Source organism: Filicampus tigris, chromosome 5 (genome assembly GCF_054856515.1).
Source record: "Filicampus tigris isolate MCC_2025a chromosome 5, RoL_Ftig_1.0, whole genome shotgun sequence".
Classification (NCBI taxonomy): domain Eukaryota; kingdom Metazoa; phylum Chordata; class Actinopteri; order Syngnathiformes; family Syngnathidae; genus Filicampus; species Filicampus tigris.
This window is the reverse complement of record NC_141221.1, coordinates 23,318,240-23,334,318: the sequence shown is the minus strand read 5'-3', so window position 1 is coordinate 23,334,318 and position 16,079 is coordinate 23,318,240. Positions and strand designations below refer to the sequence as shown.

Here is a 16,079-nt window from a genome sequence, read left to right as displayed (position 1 = left end):
TATGAGTTTGGAGAAGAAGTCAGCGAAGGGGGAGTTGAGTTGCAGCTGCAGGGAAACATGATTTATAATGTGGAACTTTGATCTTCTAAAAGTCTTTGGCTTTTACACAACAATAATTCTACTTGGCATCAGCTTGAATAAATGAAGTGCTTGTGGCAGATATCCAGATGAGGTTATGAATCACAGTTTGGATACTGAAACAGATGAGGAAGAAGGGGGGTTTCTACACTATATATTTCTATCTTTGCAATATAGCTGCTATCTACTGTATCTATTTTATCTCTGGGTGATCTACAGAACTGTATATTCGGCTCCAATAAATGGCATACATTTTAAGAGGCTCCATTTATTTCAAGCATAATGAATGTTTGTACATGTACGTATGATATGTAGCGGAGGGACATTTGTTTCTTTTATAAATGGCTGTGGCGTTAATGCTTTGATGCTCCCTGGGCTGAAATTTCATGATGTATTGTGAAGTTTCACAAGATTTGCAGTTTTTGTGTGCGTGTATGTAGGTGTGCGTGTGTGTAGGGGTGTGCGTGTGTGTGGGGGGAGGTGCGTGTGACTTCACACATGAGGATGGTTGGACCTCAAAGTTTTTGGTTTGTTTGTATTTTTGTATTTTTGGTTTATATACAAATTGTGCAATTCTAGGGATATCTGTGTCTGTCAATCCAGGAGCATCAAATAAAGCCAAGCACATAGCTGTTTTTGTTGCTAGGTTTCAATTTCCCAAGTTGCACGTTTTAAGTTGTAACTACTATTGAACGAAAGCATTTGTAATGATGGAAAATAGTGGAAAAAAAGAAAACACTTGATGAACTTAAAAATATTAAAGTAATCCGTCACAGTCAATATTTAGGCTTCGATCAATTTTAGAAATGTTCAATTAGTCCAACCTGAAAATGTTACTTCCAAGTAATGTTGTTTATTAAGGCAAAGCAAACCCATTGTTTTTGGTAGTCCTAATTTAAAATAATTAAATTGGATTAATATTTGGCACTTTGAAGCAGTGCCATCGGCTTGGGAGAGCGGGCCTGCAAAGTCAGTGGCTTTCAAAGCTCGAAGGAGTGAGGTTTTACACTGACCTACACTCACGCAGCACTAGCTGCGGTCCTTTACATTGGGTTAGCGTTGTTGCTACGAATGTAGCATCCAAGCGTTTCACTTTTTTTGGGCATGACTAACCGATTTCCATTCAATCCAACTTCAATTCATGGATAGAATGGGTATGCCTGGAGACTGCAGAGTTGTTGCTCAATGCACTTTGTGAAGTGCTAACAAATGTAAGCATAAGCAAGCTTAACAAACATACAGAAGTATTTTTTGCAGCCAAACTACATATTCCAGCCTTGTTGCTCAACACAAGTTTTCTTTTAATTATTTATATAATATTTAATATTATAATTGTGATTTGTTCAAATAATTTCTTTTTCTGGCAATTATTGCTCTTTTAATTTATTTTGCATTATTGTTGTTGTATTTGCAAGACAAGTATATTCATATATCTATATATACAGTACACAATACAGTACATATTAAGCAATATAGTTAAGAGTAGAAGTATCATTAAAATCTTATCGATACCCATCCTTATATGAGGGTCACATCAAACTGTCTTTTGCTGAAAATGGATTTTTTGAAAGTGTCAATTTTCTGTCCATTTATGTGATAACAGCATTATGACGCCTGAGAGTTCAAACATTTAAAATTGTCTCTCAAAGTGGACATTTATTAACATATACACAAGTGTTGGTGCTGAAAACTGTTGACGGTGAAATAAGAGTGATGAAAAGAGATCTTTATGCATATTGCTAACTGCACGTCCGACATGCATTTACAATGTTTTTGCAGGTCTGTTTATCAGGTGTAAAGGGAGTGTTTAGCAACATTGCCATCAGCAAATTTCATTGAACTGTTCACTAACGCCCGCATCTCACTGAGCGACAAATACTTGTGAGTGGTTGTGCAAGCAGCAAATGTTGGGTTTTCTGTCAGGGTTCTTTAATGAACCCTGACAAAAAAACACATCATTCGCTAAGATCGCAAACACTCGTAAGCCTTTGCTGCTCAGTGAGACCCCATACTTTATTTTCCCACACACTGAAAGTCAGGTGTCAATAACATTGTTGAAGCTGAGAGACGCAAAGAGCAACCACTTTGGTACACACTTCTGAAATAATAAATATGTTCATATTACTGTTAATCATATGTTGTTGTTTTTGTTATTATTAATAATTAATTATATTTATTCATGTGAAGTCACTGATCATGTTAATGATTTCTCACAGTAATTAGGAAACAGATGAATAGCAATGCGCAACAGTTTATTTCTATAAATCTCTGCCAGTGTTTTTAAATTATGACTTATATCACATCCTTAGAAAATCGTGTCCCATCACTGCTGATTTATTTGGAACAGGCCACTCATGTGGTCCTCTGGGGCTACCTGGTGTCCGCGGGCATCACGTTGGAGACCCCTGCTGTTGGTATTCACCTCCAAGCTCTCCGTTTACCTGATGTAACCAGGCGTGTTTGGAGGCTCCATGTGGTAAAGAACTTTCTGGCTTCCTTTTCACCGCCAGCTGGAGGTACTCAGCTCTGAGTCTGACATGGAGCTTTGAAATAGCAATCAATGCCTTTATACTGCAGGGAGGGCTCGTAAAAGTGTCGCTGGGAGGAATATACGAAGTCGTATTTCATCTTCCCCTCCCTATTTCCAAACACTGAGTTATGGCTGTAGAAATGTGCACCCATTAAAGGTGATATGATGTATATTCTGCCTTGTTCGAAAACTCATTCATCACCCTGGATGAAGAGGAAAAGTGCACTTATTCTTTTGCTCCCTCTCTTTCCTCTCCAGCCCCTCCGTCCTCGTCCTACACACCCTCCACACCCCACCTTCTTGTACACTGTCTCAAGCCATTAATGTTGCTAGTGGAACCTTCTGGCAAGGAAATGGCCTTTTATTTTCTCCCAGTTCTAACTTAAAAATGCAAGTAAAAGTCTCAACAAAGTAAATGGCTGTGGACTAACTAAATTCTTTGATACATTTTCCTTTTAGCAGGCTAAAGGACTAGCAGAAAGCTGAATTCCTATTAACTTAACATTTAGTGGCTTTTTTCAAATATTGTCAACCTGTTTTGAGCATGACTATATAAACATTTCTGTTTAAAAACAAAATAAAAAGTAAGCTGGGGTATATTTTTATCGGACAGAGGATGAGTGGTTTGTGGTCGTGTATACATTCTATTGTTCATACCCTTATTTTTAGTCGCAGTGATGAATCACATTCTCCTAAATCTTCCCCATTGGCGCATCTGTTTTGCGGATTTATAGCTCTTCTCTTTTTTGAGATAAGAGTCGGTTTGTGAATTAGGTCAGTGAAAGGAACAATGTCCTTCAACTGTTGCCGCCTTTTTTCTTTACCCTCCCATGACCCGTTGTTGCCCTTGTACTCCAGCCCTCAGCCTTCTCTTACGCCCCTTGACCTTTTGGCCCAACCCCTAAAAATAAACTGTGGAAAAGGCCAAGGAGAGGTTTTAATGGTACAATTTGAAGGTAAGTGATGTGGTTTAGACCACACACTCTGATAGAACAGTGCTTGAATCGCTGATAGATCAATTTGATTTCAGTTGATTTTCAGCATCAGTATTATCAGTATAAGACTTTAATGTGTAAACCCTGAAATTGAGTAAATGAGTGCATCGACATGTAGAACAAGGGAACAAAACTAAATAATACTTTACTTCTGCTGTTTTCCTACCCTATGTGCATTTTCATTTGCATATGTGTGTGTATTTGTCTGCTCTCCTGTGCCATACTTATCAAGTACCACTAGAATAAATCAGGAGCAGATGTAATTATTACTACCACCACCACAACAAACCTGCTGCATCTATGTTTTGCACTCACCAGAGGTAGCATATTTGTATGTATGTGTGTTTCAGTTTGCTTCAACAGTGGATTAATCTCCCTAACTCAGCTAGTAGCTAAGGTCAGCAAGAAACATATTTCATAAGTGTCATCTTGGCCTGTAGCATGTGTGACAATACGCGCTCATATAACAAACAGTGTACGTGTGTGTGTGTGTATGTGAGTTTGTGCGCGTGCGTGTCTCAGGAGGGTTGTTTGATATATTACCTTGCTTTTATGTAGCCATCTGAACCGGTGAATTACTGCCAGGGACAAGTACGGTGCTTTGTCATCACAAGGCCCCAGTTGAGGAAAATATTTTGGCCACTGTATGTGGAATGTTTTATCCATGACTGCCAGTTCTTAAAACCTTCTTTTATGGAAGGTGGATCATTTTTAAATATATAGTCTCAAAGTCAGCTAACAAAGGACAGGTTTTAAGAATTCACTTAATATGTTGTTTTTCATTCAGCCTACAAGACAGTTTTATGTATTGCCTTTGTCGGGTTCACTGTATCCACTCTTTTCCTGTTTTGTCGGCTTTCATACTCCCACAGAGAGATTAACGGCAAAGGTGGACAGCTTCAATAAATGTTTTTTGTGATGTGTCAAGCTCGAAAGATTGACTTGAATTAATTTCTTTTAAACTGAGTGAGGCTAGCCCTTGTTTCTTTCATGACTTGGCAGCTTACATGACCCAATCTCACTTCAGCCTGTTGCCGATTGACAGTTGTTGCTAAGCCCCCGCTCCTCATCATCATCTCAGATCATGTTTGGCAGGAACTCTGTAGATTCTACCACCTCCATTACCTTCTGTTGTTTATCTGACTACAAATGGCAGAGCCATTCACACCCCTGACAGAGAGGTTTAGTCATCATAGCAGGAAGCAGCATTGACTGTAACAAGCATGACCAAGTAATGTGCTGAGAAGCTTATGACGTTTCCTCAACCACACCTGTCACCGCTCTCCCTTGCAAATATTTAAATCGTGCTCCTATCAAAATGACCCCGCTGCTGTCAGGCGTGGAAAAAAAAAAAAACATTTTGGAATCATGTGAAATTTCACACAACAACGTAGGACAATCTGATTTCAGACAGAGACTGTCTGGCAGCACAAGCCAAACCTCCAACCAACTCCTCCTCCTCCCCTCTCTCTGTGCTCTAGATAACTTCTCCATGTAGAGGACAATAGCGGCTTTTGTTAAAGACTGCGCGGACAGAACTTGAGTTGTGCATAATTTGGCAATGTACAACCTATGTGCATCTGCGAATGTGTTTCAGGTGCAGCAAGAGAACACAGACGGAACTCTGTGCAGTGTAGGGTTAGGAAATAAAAGCTCCATTCTGTGAACATAGAGGGGAAGCTATTATCCCGGTGTGATTATATTGCAGACAGATAGAAGAAACGGAGGCAGGGTGGATAAGAGAGTTAGCTTGTGAGACGTGACAAGCTGACAAGAGCGACAATCTTACTAAACTGAAGAGATAAGGCTCTCAGATGTAAGTCTGACACACGCACACAAATACAGCAAATGGCAAACTACAAAAAGCACAAACTTGTAAGTTCTTGGAACATGCAAAGGTGGGAATTCCGTCAGTACCGACAGAAGATCCGTCAGTTCATCACTAACAGACGCCGGTTTTGATAACGATGAATGACGGGAAACTGACAGAGCGCCAACTGAACCAGATTTTTGTCCGTCCCCAGAATCGTCACTAACCGAGTCAGTACAGATGGAAATTCTCAGTCCGTCAATGATGGACTCACGTTTTGCTGAAGACTGCCAGAAACAACTGCGTGTTTCACATGTCAATCCAGTCACCAGATACTCCAACTTCCTTGCTCCCAATTCTCCAAGCCTGCTTCTTTTCTTAGGTCGGTAAAGAAAGCTGACGGTTTTGTAAATACCGTTCGCCTGTCCCGCACACAACAATGACATTGTCCCATATTGTTTTTATTTCTCAATGTCAATGGCTGTCACTGATGCGACGCCGCCGAAGAAGAAAGAAGATGAAAATCTGATGGCCTTAAAATAGTGGTGATTAACTGTCATTTAGCAATGACGGAAGAGTGGTTAAAATAATCATAACGGAGTGACGGACTGATGATGCCAGATTTGGTCGGCTTGAAATAATAACTGAGTGACGATGACAGACGGGTGGCCCGGCCACTGGCGAATGACGGAACGACATAATTTACTGACGCACCCACACGTGACCTGTCATTTTTGTTTGTCTGCACACACAGGCTATGTCTTTGCATGATGCACTAAACAAGGATTAGTGTGCATGTTGCAAAAGGCAAGCACACAAACATAAATAATGATGACTAAACGCATTAAAGGGACAGTTGGACTGGCTGAACATTGCCATTTATTAAATGGGTATGCATATAAAAATGACGCTGCTACTAACATTCACCGCCCTAAAAGACTGTAGTGATTTAAGGGATTTTTTGGGATGAGATTTATGACAAATTGGCACACTCCCTCTTATTTTTTCCATCTCAGCTGTCTACATCACAGCAGGGGAGGCAAGCATCGTAATATTGCTTGGTTTGTCAGTTCTGTTGCCTGAAACGGCAACCAATCGCTACAGAAATTCAAATACACATATTACTCTTGTCCACTTCAACCTGTGAAAATATAAAAGCATTCTGCAAAATACATTGACTCAAATGTGATCTTAGATGTGTAAAAACCATGATCACCTCCACAAAAGGAAAAAAAAAATCGTTCCTGCCGCTTATTCTCTTATCCAGGCTGAAGCGGACAAGAGCATGAATGTGCACATGAACCCCGGTGGTGACTGGTTGTAGTTTTCGGACATTTAGCTATGCTAAAGTCTCAAGCCAGGCATGGTTGTTTGCACCCACGGCTAAAAGTAATCACAGCGGTGGTGTTAAAAGTGACAGCATTGTCAAGGTACGCAGCAATTAGCTTGTGATCTTTTTGTGCCGCATCGCCGTGCGGTGCTGCTTTAAGGAGCCGCTTCGAAGCAGATTCAGAGCAACAAAGCTCCAGCAATGAGCCCGATACTACAGCCGAGCGTGGGGGGGCGTGAGTGAAAATTTAGTCGCACTCGCCGACGGACGGCCGTTTAAAATTAGAGGCGGACCGGCCTATAGACGGGTACTATTTTTCCCCCCGGATAAAAAGGCGAATGACGGACAACGGAAGGGTACCCACGCAGCAGACGGATGACGACTAACGGAGGCTCAATTTTTAATAAAATGCCCAGCTCTGCAATTAACCTTACAAAAAGCCTCTCTGAACGTATTGTTTTTCCGTATCTTGGTGACTTATTGAAGAAAACAGACAAGACATGACAGAAACTGCATGTAAGCTGCATATTTCCTCCTTTTCTTCTGAGTCAGACATGGAAAGGCTAATCGTTTTGTAATGTTTTCAGTGGTTGGTGGGCCAAAGTAGAGATGTCCACATATATTTTGGGGCCGTTTTGTCGCCGTTATTTTGGCATTATGAGTGACGTAATTACAATGACTTTGAATGGAGAAATTGTGAGCCGTCCCTGACGTGACTCCCGCCAAGACATGGAGGGAGGAGAGGCGAGGCAGACAAATTGCTCTTTACCAGGAGGCGGTTTTGAACTTGTACTGATTTCTCCAAAACAAATTGATAAAATTGAAAATGCACACTAATATTCTTTTCCTGATAAAAAAAAAAAAAAAACATAAACTGAACTTGTTATTGAAAAATGGACCGCCCTAGCTGGATGGACACTTTAAGTACACTGTGCAGATAATGTTTGTGGAGCTTTTAGCTCAGGGAAATCCTTGTTTCAATTGTCTTGACTGGAATGTTGCCTGCAAGGCTACTTTAAAGTGTTTGGGTCTAAATAAATGCCATGTCTGCTACACCCCATGAAACTGTCTTAATCCACTTTTTCCCTTCGGTTTTATTGCTGCTGGAGAAAACATGAGGGCTATAGCAGGGCCCCAGCCCCAGGCCTCTATCCCCATTCCACACACCCCATAAGTCAGTCACAGATAATTAAATAGGAGTTATTTACACTCGTTTTCCCTTCTCTGCCTCCCTGGCACTTTTATCATTTCTCTCTCTTTCTCTTTGTACAGTACTACATCCAGACTCTGACAGTGTCTGGCTGACACCAGTGAATGCCTCAATAAGTATAATGGCTTGGGGAAAAAAGAAACAGCGCTATTATGAGCTCGTGTCATTGAACAATCACAAGGCTCTACACACAACACTAACTCCCATGTGTGGCACAAAATGTCATGGCTTGACCAAACTCGGTGCAAAGACAAGCAGATTTTCACGAGACAGGCTTGAAGGATTCCACTGCCGAACGTCAGTGTTACACGTATACAGTATACTGTGGAGTCAGGCAAACAGCAACCTTTCAACACCAGGAAGAATTAGGGCCCACCACTGAGCTATGGCGTCCATTACAAGCCTCAGCTGCTCTATAAATCTAAAGGATCACAGGGACATGGAGGGTCCGGCCCCCCTCACGCCTCGTGAGCCTCAATCAAGCCTCATCCTGGGGGTTTTGTTTGGTCTCCGTCCCGGCCAAACACATTGCTTTGATACTGCCCAAGAAAAGCATGGAAATGGCCTGAGGGCCGGCAAGGACCTGAACATGCTGAGAATCCTCTTTAACCGAAAGGCTGTCCCCTTTAAAATATCCACAACAGGAAATAGCCATCCATCATCAACACGCCAAAACAGCTGTTACCAGCCTGCATGAAGGGCCACATGAAAGCAGTTCCTCCCTGTTGTTTGAGCCCTCCCCTTGTTTCATTGTCTCACTGCTTTTGTCTGGCTTTTCCCAATCCCCACTTCTTTGGTGTACTTTTAAACACTCACCTCACCCCCTTCTCTTGCATGTGCAACCCCAGCCACACTGCAGCCACTCGCCTTTTTAACAAGGGGGTGACTACAGGAGTCGGAAAACTCACACATTAACTGTCAGTCTTAAATTGTAAAAAGCGTTTTTGAAACTCACAATAAGCTATCAGAGTAAATCTCACTTTGAGGGTCACCTGTTTACTTGTCTCAACAAGGCAGCGACAGACAATGTGTGCACTAATTCTGGCATGCATGTTCTGCGCTCAGAGTGTCTTGGATCTCTGCAGGCCGCCGAGGCGTGAGTGGCGACGTGTGGGTGATGAATGAAGGCTAAGCCCAATGATGACAGGTCGAACAGTGGCGCTGTTGAATGACGACCAAGTGACGCTGCCTCGCCTCTCAGCTGCCAATAAACAGTCGCTGCTTTTATAATAAAGAGGCGTCTCATGCACAAGGATGTGAAGATTAAACAGTGAAATGTCAAACAAGTTTACCTGTAAGAACTCAAAGGAAAGGGGATGAGTCAGAATGCTATTTAGAAACTGAATCTGGATCTGTGGGTGAATAAGATTAGAAAAATGTGCTTGTTCTTTAAGGAAAATGAGTAGGGGCTATTCTTCTTTTATCTAAAGAAAATTGAGAATGGAAGATTCAGCCATTAAACCACTAAATGGGTGGTTTGGGAGTTTGTAAAGATTCACTGTCACAAAAATATCAGGAAAACGCCATAAAGTTATAATAATAAAGTTGAAATGTTGAAATAATACATCTTGAATGTCTTTTTTTTTGGGGGGGGGGTCATAATTGTAAGGGAAAAAAGTTAACGATTGGATGTCAACATTCCCATGCAATCCTGAACATAGCACTCTCCATCTAGAGACTATAAATCTGATGTAGTGTCATTAAAATCGTGATAGTTGAGGAATTTCAGTCTTGACACAAATGACTCCAGGTTAAACTGCTCACACTGTTAAACTGTGTTTATGACTTTTTAAAAAGGGGGAATGTCAATTTCAAGTTTGTCAGTCTAATCAAGTTAGTGTTACAGGACAGGACAAGATCCTTCCTGTTGTATCACGAGATATGTTTTTGTCAACTGTTTTTCTTGTAAAATTACTTTTTAGAGTTTGTTGCTTAGGTACACTGTTTAAATTATATATGTGCGATGTTGAGGTCACATTTTGCATGAGGTTAGGGCCATGAGCCAAACCACGCCTCTATTGAGCAACAAAGCTCTGTGATTGGGCGGCGGCTTGGCCGCTTAGAAATAGCACCTCTCCCCTTGGAGATGTGCAGGAAGTCGGAAAGGGACGAGCTACAGCAGTCAGAGGGAGACACGCACGTCGCAACACCTTCGCCCTCTTTCTTCCTCCTCGGGAATATTCCTGACACAAGTGTCTCTTCGTGGTGGTTTTGAATTTGGAGAACTGGATTGAGGAATACTTAACTAGCAAGAGACAGTGAAGAGCCTGTTAAAGGATGCCATTTATTTCTCTCTAGACATTGCTTGGTTCCGCACTGCGCACAAGCCTTATTTGGATTATCGAATTCTCTTCGGATGAATTTGATCATCATGAACGGATCTGGTAAATGATTTTGAATTCGATATCCACAAATAATTATCCGCGTTCCTTTACGCGTCTGGACCCCGATGAGAGAGCCGACCAGTGGCTCCAGATCGTTTTTACGCAGCCAGTCCCGGGATCGTAACGTCGCTAGTGTTGTTCCTCGCCGAACGGGAGTGCCGAACCCGTCCTTGTGCAGAGCCAAGTCTCCGTTAGACCCGTCACGTCAGGCCAAACGGCTCCCCATCAGGATTGTAAAGATGTTGACGGCGCACAGCGGCCACTTGCTCCACCCGGAGTACCTTCAACCCCTTCAGTCCGCACCAGTCAGCATCGAGGTGAGACGCAAATACAAAAAAATATATATAGATAAAATAAAATGTTAAAAACACAACAACGAAAACAAAACTATTTTATAACATTAATCACAGGCTATATAATATATCCACATCTTGAAGCAATTAAAAAAGTTAATATGTATAAAAGTGAACATTTTCAAATGTAGGTGGTTACTTGTAACAATCAATTTTATGAATAAGTAGAATTGTAACAGCGGCGTATTTATGGTTAAATTAAATGAAATAAAGTATTTTGCTTTTCTCAGTGAATATGATAAATTTTCTTTGCTTAATTTTCTCAGAAATTATGCAGGGATGAGCTGGCCACAACTCCTTTTTTGTGTATTTCTGTTATTGTACAGGGTTCATAATGTTTAACTGTGTCATACAGTTTTAATAATGTGATATAAAAGTCTTATTATCATAAAACATTGTGTTTATTTTCTTTCCCTAGCTTGATGCCAAAAAGAGTCCATTAGCTTTGCTGGCTCAGACATGCTCTCAAATTGGCAAACCGGACCCTCCCTCCTCTTCCAAGCTGGCCTCCCTCTCCTCAGGCAGTTTGGGAGACAAAGAGTCCACAAGCCGATCATCCAAGCCTGGAGAGCAGCACCAGTCCTCGGAGGACAAGTCCAGCTTCAAACCTTACTCCAAGTCATCGGGCGACTGTCGTAAAGAGGTTCAAGTGTCCAAGGGGTCTTCAGATAAAACGTTCAGGGTGGCCAATGGAAGCTCGAGTGGTGGCAGTGTTTCTTGTCCATCTTTTCCAACCCATTCCAAATCACCAAGCTCCCCTCATCTCCACACTCAGAGCCAGCCTCATATACAAAGCCATTCGCCATCCACACAACCGCTGCCACACTCACAGGCCTCACACATGGACAACAAAGCGGCCAGTTTGGAGCAGTCCAGCTCGGACATTAACAACAGTGGAGACAAAAAAGACTCCGATTCAGCTAAGTCAGTCATGGACGGGGCACAGTTGGCCAACTCCAGCCACATACGGGCCAGCGCCAACTCCAGTAATGCCAGCTCTGCCGGTAGTCCGCAACCTGAGAGCAAGGCCGACACACAGGCCTCTCAGAGTAACCTGGTTTCTGGCCACATCGCACCTGTCTCCCCTTTTAAACCAGGACATTCTGTTTTTCCTTTGCCTCCGGCTTCAATGGGCTACCATGGATCCATCGTGGGAGCCTATGCAGGTTACCCCTCACAGTTTGTTCCTGGTTTGGACCCTAGCAAGTCTAGTCTGGGTTTAGGACTTGCAAGTAAACACCCCAGTTCCAGTCCACTCACCGGAGCCTCTCCTCCGTCCTTGATGCAGGGCTTGTGTCGGGACCCTTATTGTTTGACTTACCCTAATGCACCCCATTTGGGAGGAAATAACTGTTCCACCTGTGTCCATGACCCCTCAAGTCTCAAGTCCAGTTTCCCCCTGGTCTACCCTTCGCACCACCTGCACTCCTTGCACTCGAGCGCCTTGTCTTCCAGCACCACTCCCTCTCTCTCGCACCCGCTCTACACTTACGGTTTCATGCTCCCCAACGAACCGTTACCACATGCCTGTAACTGGGTGTCTGTCGGGGGTCCTTGTGACAAGAGATTTGCCACTTCAGAGGAGCTCCTTGCCCACTTGCGTACCCACACAGCTCTACCTGGGATGGTGGAGAGTAAACTCTTGTCAGCGTACCCTTCATCAATTTCATCAACAGCCTCGTGCCATCTTCATCTCCCACCGCACAGCAGCCCGGGCACCCTGCCCAGCTCCTTCTCTTTTCGTGGGTCCCCTGGCTTGGGACTGGCCCGCTACCACCCCTATAGCAAATCACACCTGCCTGGAACGACAGGCCTTCCCATGTCGTCCATACCCTCATCTTCAGCTTACTACTCCCCTTACGCTCTCTACAGTCAGAGACTGGGCTCAGCCTCAGCCCTTGGATACCCGTGATATCACAGATAGTAGTGACTTTCACGGACTGAGGGAACCAGCTTAAACTCTCCGGAGCAATTCCGAAGATGGACTGCTCGGAGATCAAGCTTCGGCAGTTGGGGCTTCATTCTTGATGGTCAGCCTTTCGGGAATACCACCTGTTGCGACTGGCGGTGTTTGTAAGCCACACAGGTTCAATAGATTAAAGCTATTAATGACACCAATAAGCAAAGCTTGAAAATGATGAAATTCTGTGTTTTTTCCATCACTCTTGATTTTGCTATTTGTCCTTTTTTGTGTGTGTGTGTGTGTGTGTGTGTGTCACCCAAAACTCAAATTCTGTATTTATTTTTCACACAAGCGCTTGCTTCAACTCTGGGGGATTATTTTCCTGCCAAAATAAACTGTTAATTGAAAATCAAGAATGATTTAAGTATATTACCGTAATGACTAGTACACGCTCTAAAAATAAAAGTCTTGCACCATGATAAAGATGGACTATGATGCTTTATTCTGGATTATGTCTTTAACTCTCCTTAGGTTTTCTTTATTCGTCTCTGAATCCTTATTCAGCCTCTGGAGACGTGCATGTCAGTGAGAATTATTTTTATTTGTAAATAAGCAAAGATGTAATATTTTTTCAAGCCTATGTGTGGGGCATTGATTTGGGGTCACAAATGGTACAAATATAAGGTGACAGATGTCAAATCTGTTAATGACTGTAATATTCAACCTACTTGGGAAAGTCTTATTTTATTAAATAAATGATACTTGATTGCATTTGACTTGTTTTCCCTCATTCTTAAGTATATTAATATACCATGTAATGCAGTTGAGCAGCTGTTGAGCACTCAGTCTGTCTTCATTGCACTTAACTAAGTTTATCCATAATTCCAGTTGTTCTGTCTGGGGCTGTAGCGTAATGTTACATGGTTCGTATCAGTTGACAGGGCTGTCCCAGTGAGGGCATCCTGGGTCACATTAGCCCTGTTAGCTAGTCACTGAGCACTCGCATCCCTCCTCCTGCTCCACCCTCCATCACCAACATTGCTTTTGTTGATATGAGTGCAGCTTTTAATCGCTAATTCCTGTTTGTGAGGCCTCAAAACAGCCTTCTCAGCAGAGGGGCTGGTGGGCTGGGGTGGCCACTGGGTCACTGGGACTTCAATAATAATCACTTGTCTGCGTTGTCGACCCAGGACCACCTCACACTCTGACGGATAGACCTGCAACACAAAGGCCATAGCTGACAAAGGGATGTAGTTATTAGAGAAATATTCATCAAAGTCCTGATATCTCCCCTGGGGAAAGTGCACTCCCTTACTGGAACCAGGCTTCCATCCTGAAGTGAGGACCCCCCCCCCCCCCGCTTTTCTGCATGTCAGCTATACAGACTCGGTTCTTGTAGAGACACTAATTCAACAGGAAAAAGCCGGTCCATCTTCTATTAAAAATTATTTGGGTACTGATAACTTATCTGTGTCCCCACTCTATTTGGTGGACGTGCTGTCGGTGGCACAGAGCAAAGAGTCTCCGAGGTGGTTCATTGACCCCGACTCTCAGACTCCTCCACTCTTGCGGTTCATTAGCACTCCAGACAGGGAAAGGCAAGCACAGGTGTCACTTGACAGGACCATTAACAAAATGGATGACCCTCCCAAACCACATCCAGGCCCTGCCTCACCAGCAAGGTCACAGCGCCCTGATCACCAGTCTGGGCAGCTCTTTGGGACATTACACTTATTTTTCTTATTTAGAAAGTGGAGCAACCCACTCCGCTTGAAAAGAAGTAGTCCATCTGCACTCTCCTGCAGCTACCACCTCTGATTTGATGGAATTTTTAATGCGGTGAAGGCAAGCTAGTGCAAAAATATTACATTTAGTGCTGTTGTGCATTTTTTGTAATCCCTTTTCCAAGTTCTCACATTGATGCCACAGTAAATACACAGGATTGTGTTGCCCCCTGTAGTTGTGTTGCAGAAGTGCAAGGGCACTTTTGGAAACGTAGTAAAACTACACAGTACATTGTTATCTAGGTTTTAAAAAGGAATATGTCACAAATTGCACTTACAGCTGACGAGCAGAGGTGGCAGGAGATTGTTTACAGCGGAGGTCACATAGAGGGGACAACTTTCAATGGTGTCTGGAGCTGGAGGTGGAATTAATTTCAGTGTTGCCGGTTTGCACTCGTTCATCAAATGCCTCACTATTCTCCCTATTCCCTTGCTCATCAGTCTCCGCCATCTATCTCCCCCCACACACTCTCTTGCAGCTGAGTCAACACCCACACACTCCATTTATGTTGCCTGTGTGGGGCTTGTGTGCTTGTGGAAGTATGCGTACTCAGCCTCGATCCTTTGTCTGCAGTAGTTGAGATATTAAGCAGGACTTTGCATTTCTGTTGTGTTCAACAACATAAAACACCAACCTTATTCACAAACACAAAATTACTTTTTGGACTGTGGTTAGTGTCAATGTTGTATAAGTTCTTGTTCCATTTATGATCTCAAATGTATTTACAGTATTACAAATAACTCCTACTTTAAGTATGTAAACACAATGCGGTAATGTAAGTAAAAGATCAGCCTAATTGTTATTCGCACTTTTAATTTTTATTTTTGAAGATTAATACCATCCAGGGTGTATCCCGCCTCTCACCCAATGTCAGCTGCAATAGGCCCCTGCTCACCCACAGTCCTAATGAGGACTTTAAAAATTGATGGATACAAAATACCATTCTGAATGAGTTTCATTTAATATGCAGTTGAAAAGGGTTGCTATAAAGTAAAACAATTAAAAATGACAATAGTATAGATACTTCACCAATGTTGAACAAGCATCACTTATTAAAAAAAGGTGAACAAAAGAACTGTGTGCCATATTCACATTTCGTTTGCCCATCTGTATGTTTGCAGATCAGTTCCAGGTTTAAGGATGATGACATAGGATAATGGGACAATACTATTTTTCATTTGAAAATGATAGAAAACGAAACAACAGCTTGTGTGCAGTGCCATATCTATGGTTGTTATGAACAGATAAATGAGACTAATCATCTAAATTCCTGTATTCACCTTTGCGCCAAATTTACAGTAAATGTGTCTTCCTCTGATCAGTGCCACCCTTCCACAAAATCTTCCTCTAAATTGCCTAACAAAATATATCAAACAACAAACATCTCTCACTTTTCACACTTGGAAAAGGTCATAAATATATAGTTCAATAACCTCTGCTTGGTATGAAGAGTGAACGATATCGCTGTGGTACCAGGAAAAGATTGATAGTCGAAATCAAAGAAGTAACTGTGACAGATGTTGATGGAGAGGACTAATATTTTCCCCCCTGTGAGATGCCGAGACACTGCAGAGTGCCACTGTGAGGTCTTGAGCAGCCAGTTGACAGCGCTGGTGATTAATGACGACAGGGTGTAGAGCTGCTCTTCAATTAGAGCCAGCTCTTACTCAACTCACCAATGCTGCTGACAGCCAGGACAGA

The 16,079-nt window shown here is 42.6% G+C and overlaps 1 protein-coding gene across 1 annotated transcript; it reads left to right on the top strand.

Moving 5' to 3' along the window:
• The first annotated feature begins 10,031 nt into the window (after positions 1 to 10,031).
• Positions 10,032 to 13,364, top strand: znf703 (zinc finger protein 703). The gene is made up of 2 exons (XM_086032119.1): positions 10,032 to 10,654; positions 11,109 to 13,364. The coding sequence occupies exons 1-2, from the start codon at positions 10,403 to 10,405 to the stop codon at positions 12,600 to 12,602; spliced, it is 1,746 nt and encodes a 581-aa protein (XP_085888245.1). The 5' UTR covers positions 10,032 to 10,402; the 3' UTR covers positions 12,603 to 13,364.
• Positions 13,365 to 16,079: the final 2,715 nt, after the last annotated feature.

Bases quoted from the DNA above. Each gene is read 5' to 3' on its own strand.
- znf703 (XM_086032119.1), top strand. From the start codon at position 10,403: ATGAGAGAGCCGACCAGTGGCTCCAGATCGTTTTTACGCAGCCAGTCC. The intron at 10,655-11,108 runs GTGAGACGCAAA...TTCTTTCCCTAG, and splicing joins CCGCACCAGTCAGCATCGAG to CTTGATGCCAAAAAGAGTCC.